This window comes from Chrysochloris asiatica, unplaced genomic scaffold (genome assembly GCF_000296735.1).
Source record: "Chrysochloris asiatica unplaced genomic scaffold, ChrAsi1.0 scaffold00004, whole genome shotgun sequence".
Classification (NCBI taxonomy): Eukaryota; Metazoa; Chordata; class Mammalia; order Afrosoricida; family Chrysochloridae; genus Chrysochloris; species Chrysochloris asiatica.
In genome coordinates this window covers 46564075-46583839 of record NW_006408522.1, presented here as the reverse complement: position 1 = coordinate 46583839, position 19765 = coordinate 46564075, and the positions used below count along the sequence as shown (strand labels likewise).

The following is a 19765-nucleotide window of genomic DNA, read 5'->3' as shown; positions in this document are numbered from 1 at the left end:
TCATTCTTCTTGGATCAACTATCAACACTCATGGAAGCAGCAGTCAAGAAATCAAACAACGTATTGCATTAGGCAAATCTGCTGCACAAGACCTTTTTTAAGTGTTGAAGAACAAATATGTCAGCTTGAAGACTAAGGTGCGCCTGACCCAAGCCATGATATTTTCCATAACCTCATATGGATGCAAAAGCTGGGGGAACTGCATACATGTAAGAAAGACTGTAGAAGAGTTGATGCCTTTGAGTTATGGTGTTGGAGGAGAGTATTGATAGTGCCATGGGCTGCCAAAAGAACCAATAGATGCATTTTGGAAGAAGTGCAGCCAGAGTGCTCATTGGAGGCCAAGATGGCCAAACTTCTTCTGTAATACTTCAGCCATATTGTCAGGAGGGACCAGTTGCTGGAGAAGGATATCATGTTTGGTAAGGTCAGAGAAAAAGAAGACAACCCCCAATGAGATGGATTGGCCAAGTGGCAGCGTCAATGGACGCAAGTGTGGCATTGGTAGGTGGTGAGATTGGCCCAGGATTGGGTAGTGTTTCATTCTGCTGTGCATAGGGACGATATGAGTTGGTACCGACTCAATGGCACCTAAGAACAACAACAAAAATAAGGATGCAAAATTTTCCCTCTTCTAAGATTATTTTTATAGCCACGATGAATTTTAGGAGCCCAAATGTAATCCTCACTGCCTCAAGAGACTTAATCTTTGAGGGAAGTGTGGTACTCAGGGCCTTTTCAATATTTATCCCTTCATGCTTTTCAAATGGTGATTGTCAATATCTTTTGCATTAAGAACTTGGCTTATTACTACCACAAATTTCTTTTATTATGTATTACTAAGGAATTAGATATCTATAAAAGCCAACTTAGTAATGTATCTTAAAAAGGCAAATCAAAACACATCTGATAGCTTAGTGGGTGCTTAGGTCCTGTCATTTAGCTGTTAGTGTCGTATGTGTCTTTGTCATTAAGTGAAAATGTATCACTTTTCTAGGCTCTGAATCATCCTTTTGCTTTATGGAACTAACATTACTTGATCAAATTTATATGATTTTTTTTTTTTAACAGTTCTTCTGTTTGCTTGGTTTTTGGTTTTGTTAAAAAATATTTTTCATTGATATTTCTTAAGGAATTTTAATTTTTGCTTATTCCCTTGGTTGACTTTTGTTGTTAATTTAAAATATAATATAATTGTTTTGGTCATTCATTTTTTTCTTTTCTTTTCAATTGTTTGTTTTTCAGACCCGAGTCAGAACTCCATCACAGGGGAATACAGCCAGCTGTTAGGTATAGTATTAATGTGGGGATTCACTTTCTAAAGTCACCTTTTCCTCTTTATATTAACAGACAATATGATCTTTTCTAATGGTATTTTCTGTCCCCTCCTTTTCCACTCTCTACTCATCCTTTTTCCTCCTGTTTATATTCCCAATTTGGTTAAGAATTTTTGGAAACTACTTCTGCAGTTGATTGTTATGATTCAGTTTATTTACATTTGCAAGCAAATTTTGCATGAACCAACTCTATGGTACTTAAGAACAGCAACACCATAGTTTAAAACACTCTGTGAGAATTAGAGTTTCTTGGTCTTTTGACCACCTTATTTTCATTAACGTCATACTTCATAAACAGCATGGCCTTAAGTGAGCTATAGAAATTTAGTGTTCCAGTTCCTTACCAGTGTGACAAGCTATGCACATGAATTAATTTCCCATAGTTATCATCTTTTTAAAATACAGTAAGGTTTTAATTTGACAAGAATTTCACAATATCTTAGAACTGGTGAAATAACAAAATATAAAAATAAAACACAATTTAGTAAGAATTTTAGACAATACAGAAATTATATTATAAAGAAAATAAAAGTCCACGATAGTAGCTTTTCTTGTCACCATCCCACCTCCACTCCCTTTGGTCGTTTGGACTGTTGGATAGCTTGTGTTATCCACAGCTACATTTGCTTGGTAGTTCTTTGGGGAAATTTTATTGCACATTTTCATACTATATGTCTTTTTTTCTCTTTTATACCAATTGTATAATATCGTGTGCACCATATATGATACTATAAGCTACATAAAGAAACTTGTTTAGAATAATTTGGCCTACTAGGTAAAGAACTGGTTCCATTGTTCTGTCTGCAGAATTGAATTTATAGTGGTACCTTTCAGACCTTTCTTGATAAGTTAGATTCATAGTAGTATCTTTTAGAGAAACTTGGTGGCACTGTAGATTAGGTATTGGACTGCTAATCACAAGGGCAGTGATTCAAACCCACCAGCTGCTCAGTGTAAAGATTTGTAGTCTCACACACCCTACATACGGTTGCTATGAGTCAGAATCAACTTGACGGCAGTGTGTGGATGTTCTGTGATTTGGTTTTCTTTTAACATTTTCTCTTGGACATCTTATAGATCTGCCTCATTGTTTTGTGTTTGGTGGAATAACATTCTGTTGTATTTCTATACCATAATTTATCCATTTCCTATTCATGTGCATTTTAGTTATTTCCAGATATTTTGTTGTTATAAGCAAAGTTGTAGTGAACATCTTTGTACCTAGATCCTATATGATTGCCAGTATATTTTTGGTATAAATTGCTAACAGTGGATTTAATTTGGTCAAATGGTATGTATATACATTTTCAAAAAGATGTTTAAATGCCCGCCAACAAAGAGTATGCAGAAATACTAGGTTCCTTATTATCAAACCATAGGCATTATCAATCTTAAATTTTTTTTCCTGTCTCTATTGTTGTGAAGTGCCATCAAGTCAGTTCCGACCCATAGCGGCCCTGTACAGGGTTTCCGAGGCTGTAAATCTGTACAGGAGCAGAAAGCCTCATCTTTCTCCTGCCTAGCAGCTGGTGGTTTCGAACTGCTGACCTTGCGGTTCGCAGCCCGATTCGTCACCACTATGCTACCAGAGCTCCTTCTCTAGTATATGAAAAATTGCATGTCTAGTTTTTATTTGCATGTAATTATGTACTTCTAAATCTGTTAATACAGAAGAAAGATGAGGCTCTCTGTTCTCACAAGGATCTTTTTTTAAAACCCCAGAAACTATATGCAGGGTCGCTATGAGTTGGAACCGACTTGATGACACTTAACAACAACAGCATTTTATTAATAGCCATTTTGTGTGTACATATTTTGCTTTCAGGCTCATTTTATTTGTATATTACTGATCAGAATATATTGAAAACCCCTGTAGATAATACATTGTTAATTGTTGGTAAGTGCCATCAAGTCAGTTCTAACTCACAGTGACCCTGCATAGGGTTTCCAAGGAATAGCTGGTGGGTTTGAACCCCTAAACTTGTGATTAGCAGTCCTTTGCTTATCCTGCAGTGCCACACCAGGACTCAGTTATCAAAAAGTCCTAAGTAGAGAAAGTACTTGGTCTGATTTGTTTTCACAGTTTTAGTTGAGAAACTTAGGATACTCTTTTCTACATTTTCTTTGCTAAGGAGATAAGAACTTTATGATCTTACTTCTCACTCCTCTATATCTGACACACAGCACACTCATTAAATATGGCTTAAATAAATGTACCTCTGCTTGATATAGACTTAGGAGCATTTCTTTACTTGGAACTCGGAGCTGATCACCAAGGCCCCAAACCTTTTGATATTAAGGGCATCAGTATTCTTTTTTTGGTTTGGTTTGGTTTGGTTTGGAAGGTGCTTTACACAGGCAAAAACTGAGATCAAGGGACAGGATAACAAATGAAATGGGTCCAGAATGGAGAAAGGAGGCCACACTAAAAAGTAGGGATGGGGTGAGGGTAGGCAGCATCTGTTAGACTGAAGGTTTTATTTCAGCAGACATCCTTCCCTGGCTTAAAAAAAAAAATAAAAAGGTGAAAGGCAGGGGCAGGGGAGGTCACGGAGTCAACATGTCATCACACCCAAAAGGGAGCAGAGCTCCCATCCAAGAACTCGAGGCCCCTTCTGAAGTGACACTCGGGAGTGTGTGCTAGCTCCTAGACAGGGAGGAGCTGAGTTTTCTAACATTGTTAAGAAAAAAAAATCTATCAAATATGTTCATTCTCGCAGAGGCTAGGGCTGGGTTTTCAGGGAAAGAGATCCTGGGCTGACAGCAGCTGGGGTCCCAGAGGCAAAGCTGGGCTGGCAGGAGATCCTGGAAGCAACCCATTCAAGAGCCCTAGAATCTGTATTTGGTTTGGGTCTGCAAAGGCTGAGCTTGTTCTCTGACCAGGTGTTCTTCAGTTCCAGCTCCCGCTCCTTAGCCTGGTGAATCAGGTATGTGATCTGTTTCCGCTGCTGCTGCTGGCCTATTAGCCACTCACCTTTCATTTTGCTGAATGACTTCATGGTTTTCTCTTCTGTCAAGGACTTGGTCATCCACTGTTGGGCTCCACTAAGCTGGTCATCACCCTTGATCCTCACAAAGTTGATTTCTTCCCTTCCTCGGTTCCTCTTGCACTGAAGTCGCTTAAATGCTTAGTCATGGATGAAGGAGGCATCTGGGGCAATTTCCTGGGAAGGGGCCAGGGCCAGATACTGTTTGGGATAGAGGCACCACTGTAATAATCCTGATAATAAGCATCAGCAGCATTGGCATCACCATGTGCAGAAAACTGATTGTAGCTGTAGTTGTCCAGGCTTAGGTATCCTAGGGGCCCCACTTAGGCCTGCTGCCATCCTAAATTCCAGGGGGGGTGTTGGCTGCATACCTGGAGGCAGTTCTTCAGGGTCAGTGGGGATATAGGATAAGGGTATGGCTCAACTGTATGGGCTCAGCCTTGTCAGGGAGGGAGAAGAAGTTCTCAGGGACTACTACCTCATCACTGTCGCCCTCCTATGTGATCTGCTTTATCACCAGCAGGGCAGCAAGCACTCTTGGCAGAAGCCTTGATGGCAGAGGGCGATAGAGTGGTGGTTGTGGTGCCCACAACTGGGCCAAGAGAGGAAGGCTTTGTCTTAGGAGCCATCAGAGGGTTTCCAGGAAAAGGCATGGGGCAGGAGCAACCTGTTTGTCTCTTTCACAGTCAAGTTTGTAGGTTGAGGAAGGAAGGCCAACAAACCAGCGCCCTCGCCAGATTCCTGAAGGACAGTTTTCTTCTTTGTGGGGTTCATCTTCCTCAGAATCTGAATTCCCCTTGTGCAGCTCCGGCGCTCGATCTTCACCAACTCCCGCAGACTGAGGCCAGGGCCTCAGGCAAGGGCAACCCCAATCCCAGTTCCTCCCCAACTCCCTCCACCTCAGCTGGGTTCATGCCTAGAGGTGGGGTGAGCCTCCCAGGCCCAAGGGCAAGGGGGAAAGTGGCTGTGTTTCCTGTGGGTGGCGGCAGCAACAGCCACAGAGGAAAGGCTGGGACCAGCATATGAAGAGGCGGGGGCAGTAAGGCCGGACCCTTAGGCGCCGGTAGAGATGCGAACAACCCCCCCTAAAGTGGGCCCAGAGTCTGGGGAGCCGCCTCTTCCTCCTCCGGCTCTGGCACAACCTCATCTAGTTCACTCTCATCGCTGCTGGCATAAAAGCAACCAGTGACAAGACGCCTCCTGCCTTTGGGGCACCCTTGCTGACAAATGAGGCCTACTCGAGACCAGGGATACCTGGTGGCTTAGTGGGCCCCATCCCTGGGCAGGACGGGGCCTGCTCAGTACTCTAGGACTATTCCCTGTAGGAGTCCATGACCATAGTTGATTTCTACCGAACAAGGGAGTCCTGGTGTGGCGCTGTGGGTTAATGTGCCAGACTGCAAAGCCATTTGAACTGCAATGTTGGCAGTTCAAGCTCACCAGCTACTCGGAAACGCTATACAGAAACTGACACAATGGTAAACAACAACAACAAACAACTTCGCTTATGCCCCCAGTCCCGGGCAACTACACACAGCTCCACTATACTTATTTTATACTTTCATATTGGATAGTTTATTTTAACTACTCAGAATTAGTCCTGTAGTGTGCTTTTTTTTGTTTTGTTTTTTTTTAAGTCACATTTAGATTTGGAATAGTCAGGATTTTGTTGAAAGAATTCATCTGTCACTGAGAGACACATTTCCCCCTTAACTATTAAATTACTCTGTCCTTGATACATACCTAACAAAGACTTTTAGAAGTACTTTATCACCTGACCAGGAACAAATGGACGATGGATATAGAGAAGTACTTCTATAATGCAATAGACACTCAACAGTTGGTGCAACTCTAGTATTATTAAGGTGGATTTTGTTATGAGTTAAGTACCTGAAGTAAAACAATTACCAAATAAGTGGCTGGAAAAAAAGCAGTTCTATGTAATTGATAAGGAAAAGTTCTCTTAGTCGATATTATTTGCAGAGACTACTCCAGACATTAATCTGATTTGGCAACTTACAATTGCATTCAATATTTAACAAGAGTCTTCTGGCTGGATTCTTGGGTGAGTTCATTCTGCTACCCTGAATTACAGTCCTGGGTTCATTGTTGTTTTTAAGTGCTGGCGAGTTGGTTCCACTAGGGTTTCCAAGGAGCAGCTGATAGGTTTGAACCACTGACCTTGTGACTAGCAGTCCAGTGCTTTACAATGCCACACCAAAACTCCTAGGTTCATTAGGCCAGATAACATTGCTCATACTTTGAAGAAGTAACATCTTTGTCTTTCATCCTAAAATCATTTAGTTACAGCATAAACCATCTTTGTTGTTGTTGTTAAGTGCTGTCAAGTAGGTTTCGACCCATAGTGACCCTGTATAGGGTTTCCGAGGAGCAGCTGATGAGCTTGAACCGCCAACCTTGCAGTTCAAACGGCTTTTCAATCTGGCACATTAACCCACAGCACCACGCCAGGACTCCAAACCATCCTTAAAAGATGGTTTATTAGACACACTTTGAATTTATAGCAAAGTGAAAGGTGATGTTCGTTATGTTTTCTAACTATAAAAACAAAAACCACCCAAACCACTGCCATCAAGTTGATTCCGACTCCTAGTGACCCTGTAGGACAAAAAACACCTTTGGGTTTTTAAGACTGTAAATCTTTACAGGAACAGAGAAACTTATCTTTTCCCCTTGGAGTGGCTAGTGGATTTGAACCCCTTACCTTGCAGCTAGCAAGCCAATGCTTAGCCCACTATAACACAAGGGTTCCTGAGGAACTATTTTGTAGTTCCTCTGTAAATGCATTAGTAGCTTGAATTAAAGTCTTGCCAGCTACCTGTGAAACTTCCAGAAGAACAAACAAATCTGTGTTAGAAGTACAGCCAGAATGCTAGTTAGAAGTCAGGATGGAAAGCTTTTGTCTCTCATACTTCAGACATGTTTTATCAGTCCCTAGAGAAGGACATCAGGCTTGGTAAAGTAGAAGAAAAAGAGGGAAGCTCCCCAGTGAGATGGATGGCACAGTGGCAACAGCAGTGTGCTCAGGCATAACCATCTTGAGGCTGGCACAGGACCAGGAGGCTTCATTCTTGGTGCACAGAGTCACTGGAGTCAGAACCACTCAATGGCATCTGACTACAACAATCGCCTAGGAAAGCCTTAAGCATAGTCTGGTCTGGTAGGTGAAAAACTCGTCCTGCAAAGTTGATTTGTAAAAGCATTTTTTTCAGACCTTCTAAATGTTTCTTCTGTCAATAGGGTGCAGTTATTTTAATGTGTATCGTATTCTCAGTGACTCATCAGATCTCTTGTGAAACTCGGGGTCAGGCTGAGGACATGTGTAAAAGAAGAGAGGGATAAAACTACTATTGTGATAAGGAATCAAGCTATACACTTAGGATTTATAAGCTTATATGTATATACAAGTGTGAGTGTTGTGGCACCAGACGTTAAGCACTAGACTGTGAACCACAGGGTCTATAGTTCAAGCCCACCAGCCTCTCCACAGGAGAAAGATGAGGCTTTTGACTCTGGTGAAGATTTAAAGCCTTGAAAACCCTATCCAGGCTCACTATGAGTTGGAACATTACCGACAGCAACAACAACATATATGCAAATTATAAAGAAAGCAAACTAGTAAACAATGGGCCCCTGGCATTTTCACAGTCAAGTTTTACCAGACATTTGTGGAAAAATAATTTCAGTCTGCTACAGTCTCTTTCAAAGGAGCTCTGGTAGCGTAGTGGTTATGAATCAGGCTGTGAACCACAAGGTCAGAAGTTCGAAACTACCAGCTGCTCCATGGAAGAAAAGATGAGGCTTTCTGCTCTCATAAAGATTTACAGCCTCGGAAACCCTGTACAGGGTCTCTATGGGTCAGAACCGACTTGACGGCACTTAACATCAACCACGACAACAACAACACAGTCTCTTTCAAGAAATAGAAAAACAGGTAAGCACTCCCCAACTCAGTTTGAAGCCTCCATAACCTTGATACCAAAACCTAACAATGACAATACAAGGAAATAAAAGTATATGTAAGTTTTACCTATGAAGACAAAAAGATCCTAATCAAAATATTTGCAAACTGAATCAAAAAATATATTTTAAAAGTATTCCTGTATTAAATTAAGCTTTAAAAATAATAATAAATTTAGCTTTTGCTAGAAGTTCATGATTGGTTTAACATTAAATAAAGGAGCTTTGGTAGTGTAGTGGTTACGAATCAGGCGCTAACCTCAGGGTCAGCAATTCAAAACTACCAGCTGTTCCGCAGGAGAAAGATGAGGCTTTCTGCTCCCGTAAAGATTTACAGACTCAGAAACCCTATATAGGGTCGCTATGAGTTGGAACCGACTCTACTCCACTGCACATAACAACAACAACAACAACATCAGTTTATGTAATTCATCTTAGTATATGTAGAAAATACGTTTTATTTGAAATATCCAATATTTAAATTAATAAGTTTCTACTGATACTTAAAGGAGCTCTGGTAGCATAGTGGTTATGAATCGGGCTATGAACTTCAGGGTCATCAGTTTGAAACTACCAGCTGTTCCGCAGGAGAAAGATGAGGCTTTCTGCTCCCGTAAAGATTTACAGCCTCGGAAACCCTGTACAGGGTCGCTATGAGTCTGAACTGACTCCATGGCACATAACAACAACAACAGTGATACTTAAAAAGAACTAATTGGTCACTGTTGGAGAATGGCTCTGCAAGATAAGCACTGACTATTAACCAAAAGGTCAGCAGTTCAGACCCACCAGCCACTCCTTGGAAACCCTATATGGTGTCACTATAAGTCAGAATCAACTCAACAGCACTTAGCAACAAGAACAACAAGAAAACCACAATAAATTAAAAAATTGCCACAGAACCAATGTATTCTGAAAACTGATTAATAAAAGGTAAGGTAGCAATGAAGTGCTTGGTTTGCCTTTTAGCTGAACAACTAGGTATTTAATTTAGAGGCACTTTCTCATTATTCAGCTAATAAATGATGGAAGAATACTATATTTTCACTTATGATGCACCCAGGTAAATAACACACATATACATATAGTGTTCATTGTTCACATAGGAAACTAACGTGTGAGGAGTTTGTATAGTTTGCAAAAAAAGAAAAAAAAAAACCCTCAACATATGTAGGAGGGCTGTTAATAATATGTGTAAAAATATGGTAATGTAATGGAAATGTCACCATTTTGTAACCCCCATGAATTAATAGATTTAAACATTAATCATCAACAGCAACTAACATCTCAGAAAAAGACATGTGCCTCTGGAAAGATCACAATAACAGTGTTTTAATAGTTGGCCCACCCACACCCAAATAAAAATCTGGAAGGGATTAAGCCTCTGGATCCAACTACCAATTTATAAGAAATGCAGAAAACTGAGGAGCATGTTAAATGACTCCGTACTGACTGCCATATAGGCCACCATCAAAATCTAGACTGTAGGATGCTGTACAAGACAAATTACATAACTTCATCAACAAATAAATGGCAAGGAAAAAAGAGACAGAAATCTATAGACTTAAGAGAGATGGCAACCAGTCACAGTGTGTGCCTCTTATTTAGCTATTGATTCGAGCAAAGTGTAAAATGAAAAACAAGGCAACCTTTTCCTGTTCATATGGTCACATAGTTCAAACCTGAACTTATGCCAAAGGAAATTAAGTACATTTACTGCTTTCCTTCTGCCTAGTTCAGACCAGCAAAGGCTGGTGGCAAGATCAGGAGGCTAGAAGAGTAATCTGAAGTTGTTCTTAGATCCAAACTAGAAAGTAAATGATAATTAGCAAAAGCAACCTTGTAGAAATAATAGAATCACAACAATAAACTTTTCAAAAAGTGTAAGACATCTGACATACCTTTTTTTTTTTTTTTTTAATAAAACATGCATACAATGAAAGCAGAAATTTGAAATTGTTCATAGAACCAGTGGCACTTACCTGTTTTCATTTGTATTGTGCAATGGGACATTAGTAAGTTTCCCAGAAATGTTAGCAGTATTTAGATAGCAAAATGAGATCTGTTGATTGCATTTATTCAAAGCATTTGTGAAGCCAGTCTCAGTAGGTATACTACAAAAGAATCTTCATAGGCTTCTTATTCCTAGTAAGCGAATTTGGATCCTAGTTTCTATGGAGTAAAGGTTATTCTTTAGTCACAGACTCTAGACATGCCTATCCCTCTGGGATTTCCTGAGGTCACAGTAGTGACTCAGGCTTCTGAAGGCTGTACTCTAAAGCAGCATGGTGTCCCATGGTGAAGTAATCCATGCCTTTCAAGGTGGTGGTGGTGATGCTGATGTGCCTTGGAGTCGGTTCTGACTCATAGTGACTCTGGATAGGGTTTCCAACGCTATAAATCTTTATGAGAGCAAAGTCTCAACTTTCTCTCGTGGAACAGCTGGTTCAAATTGATGACCTTAAGGTTAGCAGCCCTACTCGTAATTACTATGCTACCAGAGCTCCTTAGGCCTCTCAATATAATTGCTTCATTTCTTGCCTGGAAAAGCTTGCTGTAAGAATGTATCTATGTGAATTGAAGAGAACTTGGCAAAATGTTATCAAGCTAAGCATTCAGCAGTTGCAGTTGAACTTGATTACTAGAATTCATACATTGAATTTGAAGCATCAGGGTCATAGTCCACATGAGTTTTAACTTTAGGAAAAACAGTTGGCTTTTCTGGGCCCTGCAGATACAGCATTTACAAATAGTAGCATTTATCACATAATAAGGGGAACATGATGGCTCTGTAGGATAAGCACTGAATTGCGAACCACAAGGTTGGTGGTTTGAGCCTACCAACTGCTTCTTGAGAGAAAGATTAGGGTTTCTGCTCCCACAAAGATTTACAGCCTCAGAAACCGTATGGTAGGGTCTCTATGAGTTGGAACCAATTCAATGTCCGTTAACAACAGCATTAGCCAAAACTGATATAATTAAGCACACAGTGGGTATGCTTCTTGAAATTAATTTTAAATCTTTTTAATTTATATACATTTGAGCATTTTTTTTTTTTTTTTTTTTTTTTTTGCCCTCCAAGGAATTCAATAACAATTTCATAGCCACCATTTCTTATTTATGTGTCAAGTATTGTTGTAAGCACGCTATGTGCACGGTCACATTTTATCCCTTACAACAACTTTAAGATTATTTTCCCTCATTGCATATAAGGAAACTTATTTTTGAGTGATCACTTGCCTACAATCACCCAGCTGGTCAAGGAAAAGGAGAGAACTTGAGTCCAGGACAGTAGGAATCCAGAGCCCAAACCTTATAGCACTGTGCTCTCGAAAATTAGAAAACAGAGATCTTATTGAGCACTCATAAACTTTAAGGAAGGATTGATTTATTTTTTACTTTCTATCTCTCTCTCTCTCTTTTTTTTTTTTTTTTTTTTGGTTGGTGTTAGCAAATCCATGTGACAAAGTAGAATTGCTCCAGAGGGTTTTTTGTTGTTAGTTTTTTAAAATTTTTTTATTGTGAACTGAATGATAGTTTACATGGGAGAACATCGGCTTTACACCATCGTTTCATTGCAATGATTACAATCTCCTCCGTGCATCATCTTTCAACAGTATTTGCTTCTGTTCCCTCTGTTTTTCTTTTTTTGTGCTGGGGAGCCAGGGGGACATTTGAGCATGTTTTAAAGAGAGATTAGCATAGGTACGGGCTCTGGGGCTTTGTTTCTTTGGAGTAAACAGGGAACATATAACTATGCAATTCTGTAATTCCGAAGTTTAGTGTTAAAGACTTAATAGTTTGCCTCTTAAAAATAATTTTTAGTTTTCATTATAAAATTAGCATTTTTAGTCATTTAAAAAATAAAGATAAGCACAATAAAGAACGTTGTTGTTTTTGTTGCTAGCTGCCATTGAATTGGCCCAATGGAATTGGATCATTATCAACCATAGAGTTTTCACTGGCTGGTTTTTGGAAGTAGATTGCCAGGTTTGTCTTCCTAATCTGTCTTATTTTAGAAATTCCTTTGAAATCTTTTAATTATGAAAACATGCCAGTCTCTGTTGCTGTGCTTAAGGTACATTGACTAGAAACTGAATCTAGGTTTCCTGCATTCTTAATTGTTGTTGTTGTTAGGTACCGTCGAGTTGGTACCGACTCATAGCGATCCTATGTACAACAGAACGAAACTCTGCCCAGTCCTGGGCCAACCTCACAATTGTTGCCATGCTTGAGCCCATTGATGCTGCCATATTGCCTATCCATCTCACTGGATTGGCATCCTCTTTTTCTCTGACCCTCCGCCTTACCAAGCATGATACCCTTCTCCAGCGACTGGTCCCTCCTGGCAGTATGTCTGAAGTATGAAAGGCAAAGTTTGGCCATCCTGTCTTCAAGGAGCACTCTGGATGCACTTCCTCCAACACAGATCCATTGGTTCTTTTGGCATCCCATGGCACTTTCAATATTCTCCTCCAACACCATAACTCAGAAGCATCAGTTCTTCTGCAGTTTTCCTTATTCAATGTCCAGCATTCACATGCATATGTTGTTGTTGTTACGTGCCATGGAGTCAGTTCCGACTCATAGCGACCCTGTACAGGGTTTCCAAGGATGTAAATCTTTATGGGAGCAGAAAGCCTCATCTTTCTACCATGGAACAGCTGATAGTTTCTAACTGCTGACCTTGAGATTGGCAGCCCGACTCGTAACCACTATGCTACCAGAGCTCCTTGCAGGCATATGAGGTTATTGAAAGTACCATGGCTTGGATGAGATGCGCCTTAGTCCTCAAACTGACATCTTTGCTCTTCAACACTTTAAATAGGTCTTGGACAGCAGATTTGCCTAATGCAATATGTCATTTGATTTCTTGACTGCTGCTTCCATGAGTGTTGATAGTTGATCCAAGAAGAATGAATTCCTTGACAACTTCAATATTTTCTCTGTTGATAAAAATGCTGTCCATTGGTCCAGTGGTAAGGATTTTTGTTTTCTTTACATTGAGATGCAATCCATACCGAAGGCTGTGCTCTTTGATCTTCATCAGTAAGTATTTTAAATCCTCTTCCTTTTCAGCAAGCAAGGTTGTATCATCTGCATATTGCAGGTTAATGAGTCTTCCTCTAATCCGGATGCCACATTTTTCTTCATAGACCTCAGCTTCTTGGATTATTTGCTCAGCATACAAGTTGAATAACTATGGTGAAAGAATACAACCCTGTCACAAACCTTTCTTAATTTTAAACCATTCAGTGTTCCCATGTTCTGTTCGAACAACTGCCTCTTGGTCCACGTACAGATTCCTCATGAGCACAATTAAGTGTTCAGGAATACTCATACTTCACAATGTTGTCCATAGCATGTCATGATCCACACACTAGAAAGCCTTTGCATAGTCAATAAAGCACAGGTAAACATCCTTCTAGTATTCTCTACTTTCCGCCAGCATTCTTAATTGTTGTTGTTGTTGTTAAGTACCGTGGAATTGGTTCCGACTCATAGTGAGCCTGCACAGGGTTTCCAAGGCTATAAATCTTTACAGGAGTAGAAAGCTTCATCTTTCTCCCACAGCATTCTTAATTGTTGTTTTTATTGTTATGTGCTGTGGAGTCGGTTCCAACTCATAGCGACCCTGTACAGAGTTTCTGAGGCTGTAAATCTTTACGGGAACAGAAAGCCTCATCTTTCTCCCGCAGAACAGCTGGTAGTTTCGAACTGCTGACCTTAAGGTTTGCAGTCCGATTTGTAACCACTACACTACCAGAGCTCATTCTTAATTAGGAGGTGAGAATTCTGCTATAGAACCATCCCCCCACAAAGAAAATAAGTTATCTATAATCCTGCTACCAAGATCATGGCCTGTATGATCCTTGTTCTTTGTTGAGTCTTTCAGATCTAATACATAATAAGTTTTTACAAATTTTCCATGTGTATTTAATTAAAATGTGTACTCTCTAATCTTGAGTGCAGAACTCTGTCCATTAGATAAGATTTATTAATCTTGTTAGATCTTTTTATACTTGCTAGTTTTATTCTATCTCATTTATCTATCAGTAATTAAGAAAAGTATGTTAAAAATCTCTCTCAGAGACTGATGGAACCCTGAGTCTATGGCCTTTGGTCACTCTTTAGATCTGGAACTGAACTCACCTCCATGGCTCAGTTTTTGGCCAAACAATAGATACATATACAGGAGACAGGAACACTAGTGAGGTATGTATACCATAGAATGGTCAACCATGCGAGATCAAAAGGTTTTTACCCAATGACAAAATTCAGAAGGTTAGGAAAGAGGGAGGAATGAAAACAAGAAACACAGGAAGTGGGATAAGTGATGTTACATGGAGGGGATTGCAGTCACTGGGATGAGACAAAGTGTGTATGATTTTTTTCGTGTAAAACCTATAATCTACTTTGTAAACCTTTATTCAATTCACAATATAAAGTTAAAAAATTAACACAGCCTCCCTCTGGGATGTTCGATTTATATGTTTCTCCCCTAAGTTCTACCCATTTACCTCAAATATTTTGAAATTTTGATGGTATAGGTAGCCTGTGATACCTTCCCCTTGAATGTGTGCTGTGCTTAATGACTCCTTCTAATGAATAGGATGTGGCACAAGTGATGGGATATTACTTTCAAAATTAGAGTAGAAAAAAAAACTATGACATCTGTCTTTCTTTTTTAACTGTTTTGTGAATGGTGTGAAGATTTACAGAGCAGATTATCACTTTTACATTCAACAAATCATATACTTTGCTGCATTACAATGATTGCAGTCGCCTCCATGTACCATTAATTAACAGTGTTTACCTGTACTCATGAGACACCATGAAGCAGACAACTCTGCTAAGTGTGCCCATATACCTAGTTTAAGTCACCAACTTTAGGGTATTTTATTATGCCTTTTTGATGAATTAAACCTTTTATGTGTTTAAATAACATTTATTATATTTTTTTTATGAAAATATATGCAGCAAAACAAGTCCCGTTCAATTTTTAGACATATGTTGTTCACTGACATTGGTTACAGTCTCCATATTGTGTCAACATACTTATTATTCCCCTTCTATGTTTTATTCCCATTAATTTAGTTTCACTGCCCCTCAACATTTTCATCCTTGCTTTAGAGAAATTTTTGACCATTTGGTCTCATAATTTTTTTTTTTAAAGAGTGCAGTACTCAGGGCAACATTCTTTGCTCTTTTAACTAATCTATTTAGTTAAAAAATTACTTCAGGGAATAGTTCAGGTTCAAAGTTCAGGTTCAAGGTTTAAGAAGTATCTAAGGCAACAATCTCAGGATTACTCTGGTCTTAATGGGTTCAGTAAGTCTGGGTTCTTTGAGAATTTTAAGTTCTGTTCCCCTTTTCCCCCCTTTCTGCCAGGATCATCTATTGTATCCCTGATCAGAACACTCAATAGTGGTAGTTGGGCATCATCTAGTTTTACTTTTTACATAGTTGCTTTTTCGTTCCTAATAATGTTCTTCTCTTTAAGATAAATTTATATAATAATATGTCAGCTTTATTTTGGTTTATATTTGCTTAATGTGTCTCCTTTTGTTTTTTGTGTATCCTGATGTGCTTCTTGTAAACAATATATTTCTGGATTTTTTTCATATGATTCAGTCTATCAATTTTTGTTTTAATTAGTGAGTTTAGTCCACTTATATTTATTGTAATTATTGGTATTGTTGATGAATTTGAACTCATTTCTACCATACTAAGTTATTATGGTTGAGATTATTTGAGGTTGTCCCATTTTTTGTTTTTAATCCATTCTTTCTTTAAATGATATTATATCATCCCACCCCCCAAAATATAGAGACAACACACTCTCTTGTATGTCTTTCTGCATTAACCCAACCCCATCATGGTGGTGTTTGTCATGTCAGTGGTTATAAAGGAGGCACTATTGAATACACCTGAGAAGCTGGACTACATGAAAAAGAATGTGGCATGAGGATTAGAGGAAAGCTCATTAACACCCTGTTATATTCACATGACATAACCTTGCTTGCTAAAAGCAAAGAGCACTTACTGATGAAGATCAAAGACTTCTACCTCAGTGTAAAGAAAGCAAAAATCTTCACAACTAGACCAATAAACAGTATCATAATCAACAGATAAAAGAGTGAAGCATCAAGGATTTCATTTTACTTGGATCCACAATCAACACTCATAGAAGCAGCAGTCAAGAAATCAAATGACATATTGCACTGGACAAATCTACTGCAGAAGACCTCTTTTATTTATATATATATATATATATATATATATAATATTTTAAGATAAAAGCATATTAAATGATATATGATTTACAAATATTTCCCTCCATTTTGTGGAATGTAAAAGACCTCTTTAAAGTGTTAGAGACCAAATGTCAGTTTGAGAACTAAGATGCACCTGACCCAAGCCTTGGTATTTTCAATTGCTTCATATGTGTGTGAAAGCTGAACAGTGAATAAAGAGGACCAGAAAAGAACTGATGCATTTGGGTTTTGGTGTTGGCAAAGAATAATGAGTATACCATGGGTTTCCAGATCTGTTCCAGAACAGATCTCTTTTGGAAGAGGTACAGCCGAATTGCTGCTTAGAAGCAGAGATGGCAAGACTTCATATTTCGTACTTTGAACGTGTTGTCAGGAGGGACCAGGCCCTGGTGAAAGGACATCTTGCTTGGTAGAGTAGAGGAGTCTGCAAGAAAGAGGAACACACCCAATGAGATGGACTGGCACAGTGGCTGAACAATGGGCTCAACCATAACGATTGAGGATGGCACAGGACCGGGCAATGTTTCATTCTGTTTTCACAGGGTCACTATGAGTTGGAACCAACTTGACAATACCTAACAGCAATCCCTTTGCTAATGACATAGTCTGGCTCCTTACTACCTTCTAAGCACTCTCTTTTCCCCACTCTTTTTCAGCCATGTTAGCTTTTCTCTTTTAAGAATCTACTCAGTTTGTTCCTGCATCAGGATCTTTTAAAAGTGCCATTTTTTAAAAGGCTGACTACCTGAAATGCAGGTCTTTCCTGACCATCCTACATCAGGCATGTTCTGGAGTTAACTGTGTGCCTCTCTTCCAGTGACTTCACACTAGTAGTTTGGAATTGGCCACAGTGTGAGTATTTACACTAAAGAATTGACAGATTCTACAAATAGGACTTTTTGTTTTTGTTGTTGTTTTACTTCCAGAGAGCGAATTTACCAGCATATTATTGCTTCTGTCTGAAATTGACCTTCCCCTCGCCAGTCACAGTCTGTTTCTTTTTTTTTTTTGAGTGATAGTTTACATGGGAGAACATCAGCTTTACATTCATCCTGTCATATTTCATTTCATTACAATGACCACAGTCCCCTCCATGCTTCATCATTCAACAACATTTGCTTCCATTCCCTCTGTTTTATTTTTATTTTCTTTTGATGTGCAACAAAGCACTCAGGAATATATAACCATTCAAACAGCCAAAAGGCACACCCTGCAAGCCTGTCCTGCCTCCACCAGCACAAGCCCCTCTCCCTCCTTGAGTCTAGAGTGCCCTGCTGTTCCATCTCTTGAGGGCATCATCTCTGCCGCCATCTCTGGCATCCTGCTTCTCTGGATAGGGTTCCACACTCCGCTCTTCTACCTTTTGATGGTCCCAGTGTCCTCTGACCCTGGACTGCAAGATAAATCACTCCCCTCCTTTTGTTACAAAACATCTACCTTTACACTTGCAACAGTCTCAATCAGTCCTGATACCAATTATTCACTATTGAACCATAAGAGTTTTATCCCCATCTGCTTTCACCAGTCCCATCTAGAAATTATTCAGTAGAGACTCTACCTTCCACCGCACCCTCTGAAACTAAGCTCCCTCTTGAAAGCTTGTAAGCCAGTCACTTCATGCCTTTGTAGCTCCCCCTCCCCCACCCATTTGGGTAGGCAGTGTCCAAATTGCCCATCCCTGTGAACCCTGTGTACAAAGGGGGTTGGAATGATCCTTGCTGTAAAGATTCATTCCCTCTCTCAAGCTACTACATCCATAAATTAGGTCAAATTCATCAAATTGTAGCAGATTACACTTTTTTCCTGTTTTTTCTTCCTTTAGTCAAGTTTCAGTCTCTGAAGGGAGTTTGCCCTGAGGGAACTTGATTGCTTGCCATCATTATTGTTTTTTATTTTTCCTGCTGGTCTTTCTTTCAAAGAAGTATCTTCTGTTCTTCTAGCTGCTCCAGGCTGGTCTGCTTGTCTTTTCAAATGGAAATTTCCCACCTCAAAAGATTCTGGATGGGGACCAGGATTCCACCTAAGGTCTTATATACTGCAAGGCTCCACAGGAAGCCTCTTTCACTGGGCAAGTTCTAGTCCCATTGGGTTAATATGTCAGAGTGCAAAGTCCTTTGAATCACAAGGTCAGCGGTTCAAGCTCACCAGTCACTCCTTGGAAACCCTATACAGGGTCGCTATGGGTCGGAATCGACTCCAGGCACTTAACAACAACAGCAATCAGTTATAGGCCTTTAAGCCTTTAATAGCCTGTTGTTGTCATTAAATGTCATTGAGTCGGTTCTGACTCATAGCAACCCTGTATAGAGTTTCCAAGGAGCAGCTGATGGGTTTGAATTGCCAACCTTATGGTTTGCAGTCCAGTGCTGATCCTACAGTGCCGCACTAGAAGTCCTTAGTGCCTTTATGCACTGCTGTATCCTCAAGAACAAGCACATAATAGGAAATTAATAAATGTTGAATTAATTGAATGAATGAATTATTCAGAAGTGCCCACAATTTTAGGCTGTGTCATATTCTTTCTGGAACCATTAGGGGATGGAAGGAAAGGACTATTTTAAAAACTTATTATTATGGAAAAAATTAATGGTATAGATGTTGTTGTTGTTATGTGCCGTGAAGTCGGTTCTGACTTCCGAGGCTGTACAGGGTTTCCGAGGCTGTAAATCTTTAAGGGAGCAGAAAGCCTCATCTTTCTCCCACGGAACAGCTGGTAGTTTCCAACTGCTGACCATGAGATTAGCAGCCTGATTCGTAACCACTACACTGCCAGAGCTCCTTAATGGTATAGATAGAATAGAATAATCATACTATTATAACCTAGTTTTAACAATATCGCAGATTTCTTTTCAAGCACCCTACGTTTTCTTGGAGTATAAGATACCGTATACTTTTACATACTTTAAATAAAAACAAAACTGTTCCATATTAAAATGTCTGATTGCTTCAAGAATATATTTTTACATTTGCTTTTATCAATATCCTAACAAGATTCACACCTTGAAATTGATTGATTCATATCATAAATAATTTGATCTATAGGAATCAACTTTTAGCTTATACAATTTATTGTTTTAATTTGTCATATAGACTTTTTTGCAATGTGAGTTTGATGATTACATCTTTTTGATGGTGTTTAATATGTTCCTCAGGAGCTTTGGTACCATAGTGGTTACGA

General features: G+C 39.4%; 1 protein-coding gene across 3 annotated transcripts in view; it reads left to right on the top strand.

The window, feature by feature from the left end:
* Positions 1-19765, top strand: part of SLC12A6 (solute carrier family 12 (potassium/chloride transporter), member 6) — a 163955-nt gene that overhangs the window by 80608 nt on the left and 63582 nt on the right. For 2 of the 3 annotated variants that reach the window (XM_006831815.1, XM_006831817.1), the window contains exon 2: positions 1246-1290. The exons of the other annotated variant lie outside the window; for it this stretch is intronic. In XM_006831815.1, the coding sequence (XP_006831878.1) occupies positions 1246-1290 (45 nt within the window). The remainder of the gene's footprint in view (positions 1-1245; positions 1291-19765) is intronic. 3 annotated transcript variants of the gene reach the window in all.